We start from the raw sequence: 15,835 nt of genomic DNA, 5'->3' as shown, positions 1-15,835 counted from the left end.
TTTTTATAAAAGTAAATGAAAAAAGGAGCTACTGAAAATATTACCAGTTAAATAATTTTTACATTTTAAACAAAACTACTAAATGATTTTACCATATGATGGTACAAAATGGAGCTACCTCAAAAGTTCAATATAGCAATGACAAGAAAGTTATACAATGTCAAATATGCCACCACATGTGTAAAATAGTTACTGATGCCTTGCGTTAGTTATATAATGCACCCTAACACTAAAGAAGCAAAATGAACTGGTAATTTAGACGGTTATTCTCTAGTCAACGAACAAGGCGAATGTGGTTTTAAGGAGGATAGCATTCAATGCACTAACACTGTGAACTATATAATATACCATGTTCTGTAATTATGAGATCACAAATAGAGTAACAAATTAAAATACTCCCTGCACATATGCTTTACTAGTGCCTAAGCCCTGCAACCAGATACAGTATATGGTATTGGCTAGACACCAGTGTGTAAGATCACATTCTGGCTACTTCCACAGCAGAGTAAAAATGGTGAAGTCTTTCTGGAGTTCAACAAAGCTGTAAGCAGGTGGCTAATGATAATATTTCAACATTTACACAATACCAGCGAATTAATTTCAGAAAGGGCTAAGCTTTTAAAAAAAATTACCTTGTCAGAAATAAAATACATTTGCTTCTGCGGAAATGCAAAGTTCATTGCATTTTCAATCTCTGTAAGTTTTAGAATTGTTATTTCGGGATGTCAAATGAGGTGTGGTATATCAACGGTTAATACTCATATTTGCAATGATACAGATCAAAATACAAGGATGAACAGTAACCCACAGCCACAAAAACAAAATGGTTTCCTTGGTCTCACCATACTAATCTTTTCTAAATGTATATATACAATGATTGTGTGGGTAACTGCACATTGTTCTTTGCACAAGGATGGTAAGTATAGTCCATTAAGTGGAACACGGATGGATTGTATGGTATGAAGTCTTCATTGATACATCTTCCTATACCAAAAAACTTCAAAACACATTATAAAATCTGGACACGCCAATTTACCTCAAGTTGCACATGAAGGCTTCAAACAATATAACTGAAAAAAGGGGCACAATATCACGTGGTCAAAATATTTAAATCCGTAGCATTTAATTGCACAGAAATACAATTGTGCTACATTTTAAGTGTTTTATTAAAATTGTGATTTGATAACTGTATTCCTAGAATGAGTGCAAATATACCAACAACATTAGCTTGCAAGCATCAGTCTCAAGCAACAGGTGTCATTGCCGTCTTCTATACCCTACAAAGTATACTAAAGTGGAAATCTTTGAGCTTCATAAACCACAGTAGAAGAGGACTGAAACATGATCAGTGTAATATGTGCCATGGCAACCTATCTGCTTTTAACTTTCAGTTTGGTAGTGAAGGTAAAGCAATAAAATCTAATTTGTTGAGACTTACAGATATTCATGGCTTATACTTGCATCTTAATTTCAATGCATTTTCAGGCATTGCAAATGTACTCATCATTTCTCAGTAATAAAACACTTCGAGAAAAACCTCAGTTTGAAAAAGGATTAACAAAGCCTAGGAAGGTTTAAGAAATGTGTACAAGAACAACTAAAAGTCAGCTATCTTATTCTTTGTTAGGTTATTGCTGATAATATCAATCTATTAGCACCTCTCTAGCACGGATATGTGTATTTAAAAGGCTTTTATATCATTCCATTTTAACAGATAGAAGCATTTTATTATTGCCTTTACCATGCCTTGGTCTACTTTTAATAAATACTAACATATTTTGCACAATACAAACAGACACATGTAAAAAAAGTAGTCATGCCGATAAAATAGGAAATCTGAGCTCTGTTGTGATTAATTCAGTGCAGTAAAGGAACATAAATATAGTGATGTCCTTTGGTGGCAAATGCAACAAACAGGTAAAACATAAAAAAAAAAAAAAAAATAAACAGCATGTATTTATTTTGAATGTATATTATTATTATATATATATATATATATATATATATATATATATATATATATATATATATGCCATCTATGTTTTTCTCAAAAGGGGGTCAGCATAGAAAAATATGAAGCTTCTGTCATTAGGTTAAAGTGATTCTAAAGCCTACAAAAAAAACCCCAAACAAGTCATAACTACCTGCTCTGGTTTTGCACAGAGCAGCCCCGGTCCCACTTTTTTGGGGCCCCCTGCCAGTGCTCCTGTTGCCTTCCGCGTACTCTCCGTACCAAGCAAGTTACTTGCCGGGGGGTTACTCGCTTCGGAGCCCACGGCCTGCTTCCATAGACACAGACAGCGAGGCTTTGCCCTGTCCCCCTGCTCACTCGTCATTAAGGTTTGATTGACAGCAGTAGGAGCCATTGACTCCCATTGCTATCAATCTGCCCTTTGAGGTGGGGGAGAGAGGAGAGAGCTGCTCCTGTCGTGCACAGTGCTGGATCTAGATCAAGCTCAGGCAAGTATAAGAGGGCTGTGGGGGGACCTTGGACACAGACGGTTTTTCACTATAATGCAGAGAATGCTTTAAGGTAAAAAAAAAAACCTTAAGGCTTTAGAACCACTTTAAGACCATGGATATGGGGGTACCATGTAAATAAATATTACTAATACTTGCCGGTCCCTTGGGTGACCACTTCAACCTTTGCTCTGTTCTTGTGCTATGGCCCCCAACACTGTCCCAACACTTTTGGAGTGCATTAGATAGTTTATGTCTGATCACCTGCAATGTCACTACTTTGTCCTGTAATGATGTCAAGAGAAACCACAGCACCCAGCGGGGCTCACAGTATCCAATAAACAAAGAAATGTTGGATAGCAACAGCGGCTGCTGTAGCTCTTTAACAGACTGAAGATTGAAGTTCCTGTCCACTGGACAAGTAAACATCAGTATTCCTTTTTTTTTTTTTTTTTTATAGAGTGCCTTCATCTTATAGTGACAGAGTTGTTAGGAAAAATGGGGCAGCCGCACATAGCAACCAGATATAAAAGCGAGATGCGTGAAACTTGACTGGTGACTACTAATTCCTAACTCCTCTTGGCCATTGTCCAGCTCATTCTGAGTAACATAGCAGCTTGTATAACCTGCTGTGAGCCTAAATGACTGATTATTATCTGGAACTGGCAAAGACCTACTGCAATGCAAGGTGATGGCGTAGATGTTGATGTGCTGAATCATCTGTATGCTCCTCACATGTCATTGGGACTCCATTAACAAGAAAGCTGCATTTTTACTCATATTCTGAACACTGTCACAGCCCTCTCAAACATCTATTTTTGTCATCTAACTTACTTCACAAAAGTAAAAGCATGAAAAGAGAAAGATTAAAAGATAGCGGTAATTGTAGAGTTGGGAACTCTGGTGAAAGATCATGTCGGTGTAGTCCATTACAGATAAACCATTGGGTGGGACAGACCATTAACATCCAGCTAGAACTATGGTAGTTTAGGGTTGTACAAACGTTTAATGGTTGGCCACGGATCAGAACACCTTATGTAGAGCCATAAGGGGAACGGATTGCCCCTTTTTATTTCAGGCTGATGACGATGGATACTGTTTATTTTGCTGATGTATACAATTTATTTTTCCTTTTTCCTGCACTGTGCTAATTCCAAGAGTATTTTATTTATTCATTCATATTTACTGCATGTTCAGGATGAAAGGGGTTATTCAGGTGCTTCTTTGATGTGATTTATGAAGGCCTCTTGTGTAGCGTTGCTTGTCAAACTGTTGTAGGCAACTTAAATAAGTTACAGTGAATATACATCCTACATAGGAGAATTTTTTTAAGTAGTCTAGTGTTCAGTCTGAAGTCCTCAGCCCGCGTGAAGAGTTAGGTCTGTTCACCAAATTACCTGGGCCAAAAAGAAAAGAAACACCAATGAATTTCATCAAATGAAAGCAGAAGACTTCAGCTCGAATCCATGCAAAAACACCATGACCATTTTCTTACTAAATGCTGATCCTACTCATTACCAGTGTATCATGCCTGTCAGCTCAGATTTGCATCCTTCCTGCAAAGGGGACAAGGAAGGCTAATAAGCTGCACAGCGGCGCCTGCCAATACTCTTCTTCATTGTTTTTCTAGCATTATAAAGAATGGTAGGTCTCCAGGGAAATCCCTCGGCTGGCTTAAACACTCATAAATCTATGCTTAAATAGGTTAACCTTCCAGTATGAGCCATTATATGCAACATATAGATTCCTCACCATTATTAGGGGAAAAAAATAATATTGTTGATAAAATTACTTTACCTTTGACAAAGCTTATATTAAATTATTGGATTATGAAAGGGATTCAGTAAAAATGACCAAGCATTCAGAAATCCAGTGTTTTCATATTCAGTAATGATTTTTAATTGTTATTATTATTATACAGGATTTATATAGCGCCAGAAAATTACTGGATTTTAAGTCACTCCTAAAAATGTGCTAATAGCAAGTGTTTGCTTTTTTTAAAAATTAATTTAACTAATGCTCACAGTAGAAGACAATATTTTTCTTTCATTTTAGAGACATACATATTTATTGTTTATAACAAAAAAACAAAAGTGGACTTATACCCTCCCATTGATTATCATCATGTATGAAAGATGGGTCAATGTAAAAAGATACATTACTGTACATTTGTAGTACTGACAATGATAGGTATGCTGTTTTAAAGCACAATATTATATTGGTTTATATATATTATAAAAGGGTTTTTCTTTCATTTTAGATATAGTAGGGTAGGATTAAAATTACTATTACTTTTTGCCATTTATAGGCCACTGGAAAGATTAACCTTTGCTTCCTTTCCTAAAAAACCCAACAGTAAATGGAGAAATCCCCCATTAATATTAGTACTTAAAAAAAGTATCCCCATTGGAAGATTTCCCCTCTATTCCTGTTCTGATGACAACTGTTCATTAGAGTGTGTGAATCTCTCTAACTGGGACACAGGCTAAATACAAATCTAACTTAACACAAAGTTTAGGCATTAGATACACTTTACATCTTGAAATTGCACTACATGCTTACATGTCAAAGACAGTTTTGTGGTCAGTTACTGCCACACACAGAGCAGTCAGTCACTTAAAACTCGATTGATGATTTGCTTTTCATTATTGTTTGCATCACTGAGCTTATTCATTATTCCAAGGAACAACGTGTCTAGTGCAGTAATCCACAACCAGTAACGAAAAAAAAAAAAAAAAAAAAACACTATATTTCTTACTTTCTGCTATAAAACATATCCAATAAAAAAATGTAAAAAAACAAATGTTTTCATCAAATTAGGCCAATATGTATTCTGCTACATATTTGTGGTAAAACAAATCCCAATAAGTGTATATTAATTGGTTTGCGCAAAAGTTATAGCGTCTACAAAAGATACAATATTTTTATGTTTATTTATAGTGGGACTGCAACATTGTGGAGGACAAATCAGACATCTGACACTTTTGGGGACAAGTGACACTAATACAGTGATCAGTGCTAAAAATACACTGTCATTGTACTAATGAAACTAGTCACTCGCCAAAATACTCCAAAATGTGATAAAAAATATCTGGTAAATACACCAATAAAGAAATCGAGAAAGTCCATGTTGCATTCAGTCGCTCATAAAATGACCTATGAGGAAAAAGCAAAGAAAATGAGATTCTCATAGTTTAGCATTTAAAGCGGAGTTCCGGGCACAAAATCGACCTAATCGATTTTGTGCCCATCCGCTTGCTTTGCTTCACCTGAAAAGGAATTGGATAGTTAGGATTATTTATTTTTTTTTTTTACTTACCTTGTAATTGTAGAAAGAAATACTCACCTTTCGTCACTTCCTCCCTCTGCGGCCTCGGCCCGCGCCGTCTCTTTCCGGCTTGCAATGATTCCTGGGAGCTGAACGTCATCGCTCCCAGGAATCAATGCGCCTGCACCGGCCCCGCTCGTCACTTCTGGTGCGATGCCGCATTCCCTGCTAAACAGCTTCTGGGCATGCCCAAAAGCTGTGTAGGAATGCGGCGCCGCGCCGGAAGTGACGAGAGGTGCTGGTGAAGGCGCATTCTGGGAGAAGAAGACGCGGAAGAGGACGCAGAAGAGGATCGCGCTGGCTTCAGCTGCCCACAACAGAGAAATTTTATAAGCGAGTATCTCTTCTTGCAGGTAAGTGCGAATCGGGACAGATCAGAGGCTAGCCATTGTGGAATGTACTAGCCCTGACTGTCCCGGGGGTATGTTCATTGAAAAAATGTTTTTGTGCCCGGAATTCCGCTTTAAGTTGTAATGGTAAAGTCTTGCACAGCAGATAGGGGAGATCACCCGTGGTGAAAAGGCAAAAGACAAACTCCAGTGTTTCACTCCTGTTACACATGCAATGCAAAATCCGCCACTGTTGAGACCCATATGACAGGATGTTTGGAGTTATGGTCATGGCGATAGGCGACATGGTTTGGTGAGTTTGCATTGCATGTGGGGCAACAGGAGTTTGTCTCTTGCTTTTTCACCACGGGTGATCTCCCCTATTTGCTGTGCAAGACTTTACTATTACAACCTAAATGCTACACTATGAGAGTCTCATTTTCTTTGCTTTTTCCTCATATATCATTTTATGAGAGAGACTGAATGCAACACGGACATTCTCGATTTCTTTATTGGTGTATTTACCAGGTATTTTTATCACATTTTGGAGTATTTTGGTGAGTGACTTTCATTTTTAAGGACTTTAACATTCAAGGACTTGAAGGATTTTATATTACTCCTATAATTGTGTTTTTTATGGGCGCTGCAATCCTATATTTATTATTTGATTGAAGATTATGTGTTATAGCTTGATTGCGAGCAGCTGTAATTTATCTGCGCTGGTCTTATTTATTTCACTGTACTAATGACATTAGCAAAGAAGGGGTTATCATCAGGGGTGATCAAAGGGTTAAATGTGTCCCTAGGGGGTGCTTACTAACTGGGGGGGAGTTGCACTGATTGGGGGGAAGACTGAGATCAGTGTTCCTGCTTAGCAGGAACACAAGATCTCCATGTTGTTCCCTTGCAGAACGGTGATCTGTCTTGTTTACATAGGCAGACCACCGCTCTGTCTCTCCCGGGGGTGATCGTTGGTGACTGACAGACATCAGGTTGGATCCGCCAACTGACATCCCTGCTAGCCAGTCACCGCGCAATTGTGCTTCCAGCCGGGCGATTGCACCATCTAGTGGCTATTGAACGAAACAACCCACAGTTACGCCATTTCGCGCAATAGAGCCACACTGCCACAGTAAACACACGGCGGCCGGTCGGCAAGTGGTTAATTTGTATTCAACCCTTTGGGGGACCAGGTGCATATAGAAAAGTTTAAAACTGTAATGAACATGAAAAAGTAAAACCGGTGGTTATTGTATGAGATGCCTTTAATTTTTTTGGGCAAGTTTCCTAATGACTACATTGATCCACCCCCCCCCACCCCACACCCTTTCCCACCCACCTTTACAACACCCACTGGTTTTCACAAATATAGAGGCAACCATCAACCCTTCTACACAACACTAAGGCAGTCCATAAATGATTTGATTTTCTCTCTTTCCTTCCAACATAGATGGATGGAAAGAAAATAGCTTCATCCCCCCATTAACACAGTCAGTGTTGATAGGGGAATGCCTCAGGCAGTACTATTGTATTCTTTGGGGGGAGGGCAGGTGAGTTGGGTGGGTGGCAGATCACCTTCCTGGCCAGCAGAACACAATTACTGCTAGCGGCTCTATCGCCTGCAGTAACCAAATGTAAAAAAAAGAAAAAGGCAGGCTGGTTGGATCAGTGATGGATCGCCTTGTGTACAATGAGCATGTCCATGCATGAATCATATCTTGGCTGCTACCTGCTGAACTGGCTTAATTTCGATCCATATATGGCCTGCTTATGTAGCATCTAATCAAACTGCCACATGTGTACCAAAAAGGGGCCTATAAGCAGCCTCCCACCCCTAAACCAGTCTTCCACAAGGCAGTGTATATTTGTACAAGGACAGTTAATGTAGTAACATGCACTGCTAAACACCAAGTGTTCTAGCATCATCTAAAATGGGATAGTACAGTGAACAATTATTGTACTAGTTCACTGGCAGACTATCAGGGAAATTTTTTATCTGGTCTGCAAAATGTAATTGGGCTTACTGGCAATTAAGTAAAGTTTGTTTACAACCATCATAACTAGCAGTGCACCAAAATGAAAATTCTGGACCGAAACAAAAAAATTCAAGATGCACTTGGCCGAAAACCAAAACCAAAACAGAAAGTTTAAAAAATATATACAGTATCTCACAAGAGTACACCCTCTCATTTTTTCAAATATTTTATTATATAATTTCATGTGACAACACTGAAGAAATGACAATTTGCTACAATGTCAAGTAGTGAGTGTACAGCTTGTATAAGTGTAAATTTGCTGTCCCCTCAAAATAACTCAACACACAGCCATTAATAAAGACAACTAACCCTAGCCCCACTGCACTGAGAGAAGATAAAGAGCCAAGTGTTTAGGCTGAACGTCAAAACCAAATGTTATATGAATAAAGCCGTCACACGAAAAGGCTTCTGCCAAATAAAATTCTTTATTCCAGCATGGATAGCAGTGACAACATGACAAATACTGACGCGTTTTGGCTATACGCCTTCCTCATAGCATGCGAAGAGGAAGGCGTAATTTGTCGTGTTGTCACTGATATCCATGCTGGAATAAAAAATTTTATTTGGAAGAATCCTTTGTGTCTCGGATTTATTCATATAACACATCTATTAATGTCTAAACCGCTGGCAACAAAAGGGAGTACGCCCCTAAGTGAAAATGTCCAAATTGGGCCCAATTAGCCATTTTCCCTCCCCATTGTCACGTGACTCGTTAGTGTTATAAGGTCTTAGATGTGAACAAGCAGCAGGTGTGTTAAATTTGGTGTTATCACTCTCACTCTCTCATACTGGTCACTGGAAGTTCAACATGGCACCTCATGGAAAAGAACCCTTTGAGGATATGAAAAAAGAATTGTTGCTCTATATAAAGATGATCTAGGCTATAAGAAGATAGCCAAGACCCTGAAACTGAGCTGCAGCATGGTGGCCAAGACCATATAGTGGTTTAACAGGACAGGTCCCACTCAGAACAGGCCTCACCATGGTCGACCAAAGAAGCTGGGAGCACGTGCTTAGCGTCCTATCCAGCGTCATATCCAGAGGCTGTCTTTGGTAAATAGATGTATGAGTGCTTCTATCATTGCTGCAGAGGTTGAAGGGGTGGAGGGTCAGCCTGTCAGTGCTCAGACCACATGCCGCACACTGCATCAAACTGGTCTGCATGGCTGTCGTCCCAGAAGGGTCTCTTCTACAGATGATGCACAAGAAAGCCCACAAACAGTTTGCTAAAGACAAGCAGACTAAGGACATGGATTACTTGAACCATGTCCTGTGGTCTGATGAGACCAAGATAAACCTATTTGGTTCAAATGGTGTCAAGCGTGTGTGGCGGCAACCAGGTGAGGAGTACAAAGACAAGTGCGTCTTACCTACACAGTTAAGCATGGTGGTGGGAGTGTCATAGTCTGGGGCTGCATGAGTGCTGCCGGCACTGGAGAGCTACAGTTCATTGAAGGAACCATAAATGCCAACATGTACTGTGACATACTGAAGCAGAGCATGATCCCCTCCTTTTGGAGACTGGGCCGCAGGGCAGTATTCCAACATGAGAACGACCCCAAACACACTGCCTTGCTAAAGAAGCAGAGGATAAAGGCGATAGACTGGCCAAGTAGGTCTCCAGACTTAAATCCTATTGAGCATCTGTGGGGCATATTATTGGTTGTACATTGAGAGACTCAAATGCCGATAGACTGGAATTAATTTGTATCCCTAAATATCTAAAAGGTGGGTCTGTCAGATTGGATTTGGCCAGATATTCATAGTTCAACTTGGGGCCAATTGGAAATGCCACCGACTTGTCCCAGCCAACTCGCAGGTCAGCGACCTCTCCAAACTCCTCCACCACATCCATCAAAGACTAAAATGACGACTCCAGGCCATTCAAATATATTAACGCATTATCCGTATATAAAGATATTTTTTAGGAGAGTCCCCCATAGAAAATGCCACCCACCGCCGCGGTCTGCCATAACAGCAAAGCTAAAGGCTCAATGGCAAGTGCAAAAAGAAGCGGCGAGAGAGGACAACCCTACCTTGTGCCCCTCTGCAGGGAAAATGATGCAGAGACATCCTTATTTGTGCACACCCTGGCCCTTGGATGAGTATAAAGCAAATAGACCCATTTAATATAATAGGAACTGACACCCATCCTAGACATGGTCTCCCCCACCTGACCGCTTCAAAATCCTTCCTCACATCCAGAGAAAGTACTAAACCACTTTTTTCATCCATGGGCGCTCTATATACACGTGTAGATATAGGCGACGAATATTGTCATATGTGCTCTTTGCAGGCATAAACCCGTTCTGATCCGGATGAATGAGATGGGTGATAACCTTATTAAGTCTTGTAGCTAGAAGTTTCGCCAACACCTTCACGTCACTGTTGAGCAAGGAGATGGGACGGTAAGATCCACATTGCAATGTCTTTATCGGGTTTGGGCAATACCACTATCAGTGCCTCACATATGGAAGCAGGAAGTTCACCTACCTCCTGTGCTGAGTAAAAGAATGCATGTAGTCTCTTGGCCAGGTAATCTATATACCCCTGGTACCAGTCTGAGGGTAAACCCTCCAATCCCGGGGTCTTACTTGTAGGAAGGGAGCAAATAGACTTCACGATTTCTTCAACCGTCAGAGGGGTATCCAGTATTAGTCTACGGGAGTGGTTTAATTCTGGAAGTTGGATAGACTTGAAGAAACCCTCAAAGTCAGATTCAGCTGGCAAATCCTGCTCAGAATACAGGGCTTCATAAAATGACCGAAACGTTTCATTAATAGTCAAGGGATCAGAAGAGACCCATCCATCTGGTAATGTTCTCTGTGATATAGAGCAGTCAATGTAGTCAGTACGAGAAAGCTATGCCAGCAGTTTCCCATTCTTCCCACTATTCTCATGTAATCTAGCTGATAAGTGAAACTGCTGTTTTCTTGTCATATCTACCATATGAAAGTGGAGTCAGATGTAGGGTGTGCCGCATACTGGGTCCTAGCCACCTCCAGAGAGTCTTCCAAGGTCTGTAACGTGGCACGATTAGTCCTACAATGACGCGCAATATTCGATTTGTATGATCCCCTGACAGTAGTTTTAAAAGCATTCCACACATGACCCACCGAGGAAGACTGATCATTTATCTCCCAATAGCAAGTCATGTCTGTGAGCACTGGTTCACAAAGATCAGATGCAGAGACCCCAAGAGGGCTGAGTCTCCACATCCAAAAGGACACACTATGTCCCAACATCAGTTCAACCTGGGGGGCCAAATAATCAGATAATGTTTGCGGAATATATAGGTAGCTGAATGTACGCACGGCTCCAAGTCCGCCGTGGCCAGAGCAAAGTCCAGCCTGGAAAGAGCATGATAGGTCTTCGAATGACAGGAATAGACCCTTTCCCCAGGATGTTTCCAACACCATAAGTCTACATAACCAAATGATGCACACCACTGACTAAATAACTTGGATTCCACCTGGAGTGGCCGCAATCGGTCCAGATGTGGATCCAGTACCGAATTGAAGTCTCCAAGGATAATAGTACCCCCATTTGGTAAATCAGACAGGTGCACAGTAAATTGCGCAAAGATTGCAGCCGTAACTGGGGGGAGAAATGTATACCGCCACCAACAATAGTGGCATGGCATAGATAGTACACAATAAAAAGACGTATTGACCCTTGTGATCAGTAATCACCCGGGTGAATGAAAATGGAAGCCCCTTTCGTATCAAAATAGACACCCCCCTAGCATAATTCGAGTAGGTGGAATGATAACCACATAATACCAAATGTTTCTTAAGTGCCAGCACCCTAGACCCCGTCAGATGCATCTCTTGCAAACATAGCACATGTGGTTTGTAGTAGTGAAGAAAATCAAACAAAGAGGCCCTCTTAAATTTAGAATTTAGTCCCCTTACATTCCAGGAGACACACGTGACCTTAGACATGGGCGATGCATTGAAATTTAGGGGGGTGGAAAATAGGTGGGAGACTGTAAGGTCCCCTGAACCAGCTGCAGGCCCGCATTACGGCTGCAAATCCTGGAGGGTGGAGGGAAGCATCACCAACACATTCACACACACACCACTCACATACTGACAAAGACAACAAATAAACCAAAGAAAGTGAACAGTGAAAATGTAAGTCCACAAATGTTGTACCACTGCCCAGCGCCAAAAACAAAGAGTGGGCTTTATCCCTGAAGAAAAAAACACAATAAGGCCATGGCCAACTGGGCCAGAACTTCAGCACCAGAAAAAAATTTGTAGATCCAAGTAGTAAAAACTAAATAAAACAAAAACAAACAGGCATCAAAGGCAGCAAAGTTTTCCACAAAAAGGGATCTCTCCTTTTGTCAGGGCAAAACTTTAGACATCAACCCCAGCTCACTACCCATATAGGCAGTAATTCCGACTACAGAACAGGCTTCCAACTGGAGTACTCATGTCAAGTCTCAGGGGTATGCCTGGATAATGCAAGGCCAGGCTGGTACAGAGATTTGAACAAGGAGAGTGAAGATACAGGGGTCTGAAAAAAAATGGACTTGATCCTGGTTAATGACTCTAAGGGTAGCTGGAAACAACATAGAATATTGAATAGCCTTCTGTCTCAGTTGCTGTTTGACATGCTGGTTTTGGCTCTCAAGGTATAAACCACAGAAGAGTAATCCAGGAAAAGAGACACCCACCACCGCGTTGTTAATCTTGAGACTCCCCTTCAGCCGAGCTGAGCGCAGGATGGAATCCCTGTCCCTGAAGTTGAGGCAAATAACCATGGTACGGGGGGGTGGTTGCCCTCGGGGAGAGGCCTGCCAGGGACCCGATGGGTCCTTTCAATTACAAAGCAGGTTGATAGGTAGTTCTGGCCAAACGCCTGTGTGGGCCAGCTTTCCATAAATGACATTGGATCAGACCCCTCTACCCTCTCAGGCAGACCCACCAACCTGAGGATGTTTCTTCTCAGATGGTTCTCTAGATCATTCACCTTAACTTCCAATGTTTTAAGTCTGGTACCACAGGTTTTAACAACAGGAAGGACAGGGAGGATGATGTCCTCCAGATCACTAATGCATGGCTCAGTCTCGGAGACCTGGTCTCTGATCTTATGCATATCTTGGCGCATTATAATAATATCCAGCTTAAGCTCCTCAACCTTACCCATGAGGTCTGAATGGTTTACCGTGATGGTCTTGAGGACATCTAGCAAAGTGAGTATCTCCGGAGGTGCAGATGCACCCGTCGAGAGTGGGGGAGAGCCCCGGACGCCTCTTCAAATAAATCCGGCATGGACACCAGCGTAGGCTGGGGCACGGTGGTGCGGCGCCATCTTGGCAGGAATGGGTGGTGATATTCATCTTGGCCAGAGGCTGTTTCCGTCGCCTTCCCATCCACCAAATCACACACCAAGAGTGCCTTGTCCAGCTCCAATGGGTCAGTGGAGAGATCAGCCAAGAATTAAGCACTGGTAGGCAGGATTGATGAGGATTATAGAGGAGATCCTGGAGCTGTCAAAAGGAACATCCATTCACATGCCTCGTTAGGCCATGCCCAAGATCTTTCAACTTTAATTGAAAATGATTGTGCAAAATAGTAGGTAAACTCTAAAATATTTCCACACCACAAACATGGTCCGCCTTTGCTGGTAGCGCAGTGATATGAGAAGTTAAATAGCTAGAGTGGGAGAGAAATCTAAAGGGCACTTTTTTTTTTTAACTATTTCAGCTAAACCCGAGCTATAAATTAAAAAACAAAACAGGCCCTTCAATCGGTTTCTTCTCAAACTACTAACATTTGTCCTTACCCACAATTGGTTCTCCTTCAATGGTTCCCACTTCCTCCAGGTACAGGGGGTGGCTATGGGCACCTGCCTACGCCAACCTGTACCTGGGGGGGGGTGGGAACGCTACATCTTCTCTGAAGAAGTTTACACTCAGTATGTCTGCCATATTCAATTATGGCTTAGATATATTGACAATGTTCTAATTGTGTGGTCAGGCTCTTCCAATACCCTGACCAAGTTTATTGAACTCCTCAACGTTAATGAGTTTAACTTGAAATTTACTTTTTCTTTTCATCCTACCGAGGTCAACTTTTTAGATTTGACCATCATGAAGGACTCGGAGGGCCAGGTTGTGACCAACCTATTCCGTAAGCCGACCTCAGGCAATACTATTCTCCATGCCTCCAGTGCGCATCCACCCACATTACTACGTAGCATCCCCTACGCTCAGTATATCAGGCTGAGGCGTAATTGCAAGCTCACTACCGATTTCAACCATCAAGCAGGCCTCCTACGTACCCGCCTCCTTCAGAGAGGGTATAGTAAGAGCATACTACGTAAAGCTTATAATCGTGCCCGCTCCAAAAACAGGGCCGAACTTCTTTATAAACCTAATGTGGCCCCACATCAACCTACTGTTAGACTCATCACTGAGTTCTCGAGCCACCAAGGTTTACTTAGAAGTATTTTGAATAGACACTGGCACATGCTCAGTGAGGACCCCATTGTTCGCAAACACATTAATCCCACCCCACAGGTGACTTTCAGGCGGACGCGCTCCTTGCGCGATCGCCTGACAAGCAGCTTCTACCAACCTTCTAGAGTACCCCCTCCCAGGAGCAGGGGCACCTTTAGATGCCATCAGTGTGCTTTTTGCCCCTGGGTCGCTGAGGGCACCCAATTTTTGTTACCCAATGGTGAGACCCTATCTCCAACATTTCGAGCGGATTGCAATACCCAAGGGGTGATCTACTTAATGTATTGCGACTGTGGGGTCTTCTATGTAGGGAAGACGGTACGCCCACTCAGACGTCGTATTAACGACCATGTGTATTGTTCCTCTAAAGGGAAGATGCTTACCCCTGTCACCAGACATTTAGATCTGCATCACAGATTTAACAACCGTTGTGCACATTTTTTTATTCTAGAGGTGATTCCTCAAGACCCTCGTGGAGGTGACTGGAATAGGCGTGTCCTACAACGTGAGGCACTTTGGATCCTACGCCTCAATGCCACCTGCCGCCCGGGGTAGAATGAGGCACAGTCTTTCAAATCCTTTTTGTAATTCTACCACTCTCCCCTACCTTCCCTTTCTAAACCCCCCCCCTCCCCTCCCCTCTTTTGACTCTATTCCTGTGATTCATACATGGTCCATTGGACTTGGCGCGCATTTTTTGCGCCCCTACTGTTTGATATATTTTTTCAGTTTGAAAGTTGTTCCTTCTCATTGCAGACGCCCTTAGGGTTGTGCTTTTGCCATGGCTGGAATTTTATTTGTTGACCTCTCTATACCTAACATCATTCATTCATGGATCTGATATTCAATACAACAAATTCTTTTTTTTTTCTTTTTTTCTCTCTATAGGTGCGGCTGTCATTGAGGGATGTTGTTACGTCCTGGTTCCACTGGGTGGCGCTGTTTCATTGCCAACGGTCTGCTCGAGTATCATTAGGTTTCACTGTGCGGCCGGGGAGCCACATTGTGACGCTTCTTGATTGAGGCTTTACATGTGGCATATGAGCCCATTAGACCCTAGGGCTTCTGGTGGGCTCCTCCCCTCCCACGCTCTGCCAGTCCGGCGATTCCTGCCCTTGTACGCACGGCTTTTTGGCGCATGCGCGGGTTGGACGGCCGGGGTCAGACTGACGTCACTTCCTGGTGACTCACTGACCCGGGAACAATTGAG

General features: G+C 42.1%; 1 protein-coding gene across 2 annotated transcripts in view; it reads right to left on the bottom strand.

Annotated features, from left to right (window-relative positions):
- Positions 1 to 3,590: 3,590 nt before the first annotated feature.
- TRIM37 (tripartite motif containing 37) overlaps positions 3,591 to 15,835 on the bottom strand; it is a 442,208-nt gene continuing 429,963 nt past the window's right edge. For both annotated transcript variants that reach the window (XM_082244828.1, XM_082244829.1), the window contains exon 25: positions 3,591 to 3,857. In XM_082244828.1, the coding sequence (XP_082100954.1) occupies positions 3,854 to 3,857 (4 nt within the window). In that variant the 3' untranslated portion in view covers positions 3,591 to 3,853. The remainder of the gene's footprint in view (positions 3,858 to 15,835) is intronic.

Source organism: Pelophylax lessonae, assembly GCF_965119305.1.
Source record: "Pelophylax lessonae genome assembly, chromosome: 2".
In the NCBI taxonomy this organism is placed as follows: Eukaryota; Metazoa; Chordata; class Amphibia; order Anura; family Ranidae; genus Pelophylax; species Pelophylax lessonae.
Note: the sequence above shows the minus strand (reverse complement) of the source record. Positions and strands in the feature narration are given on the sequence as shown.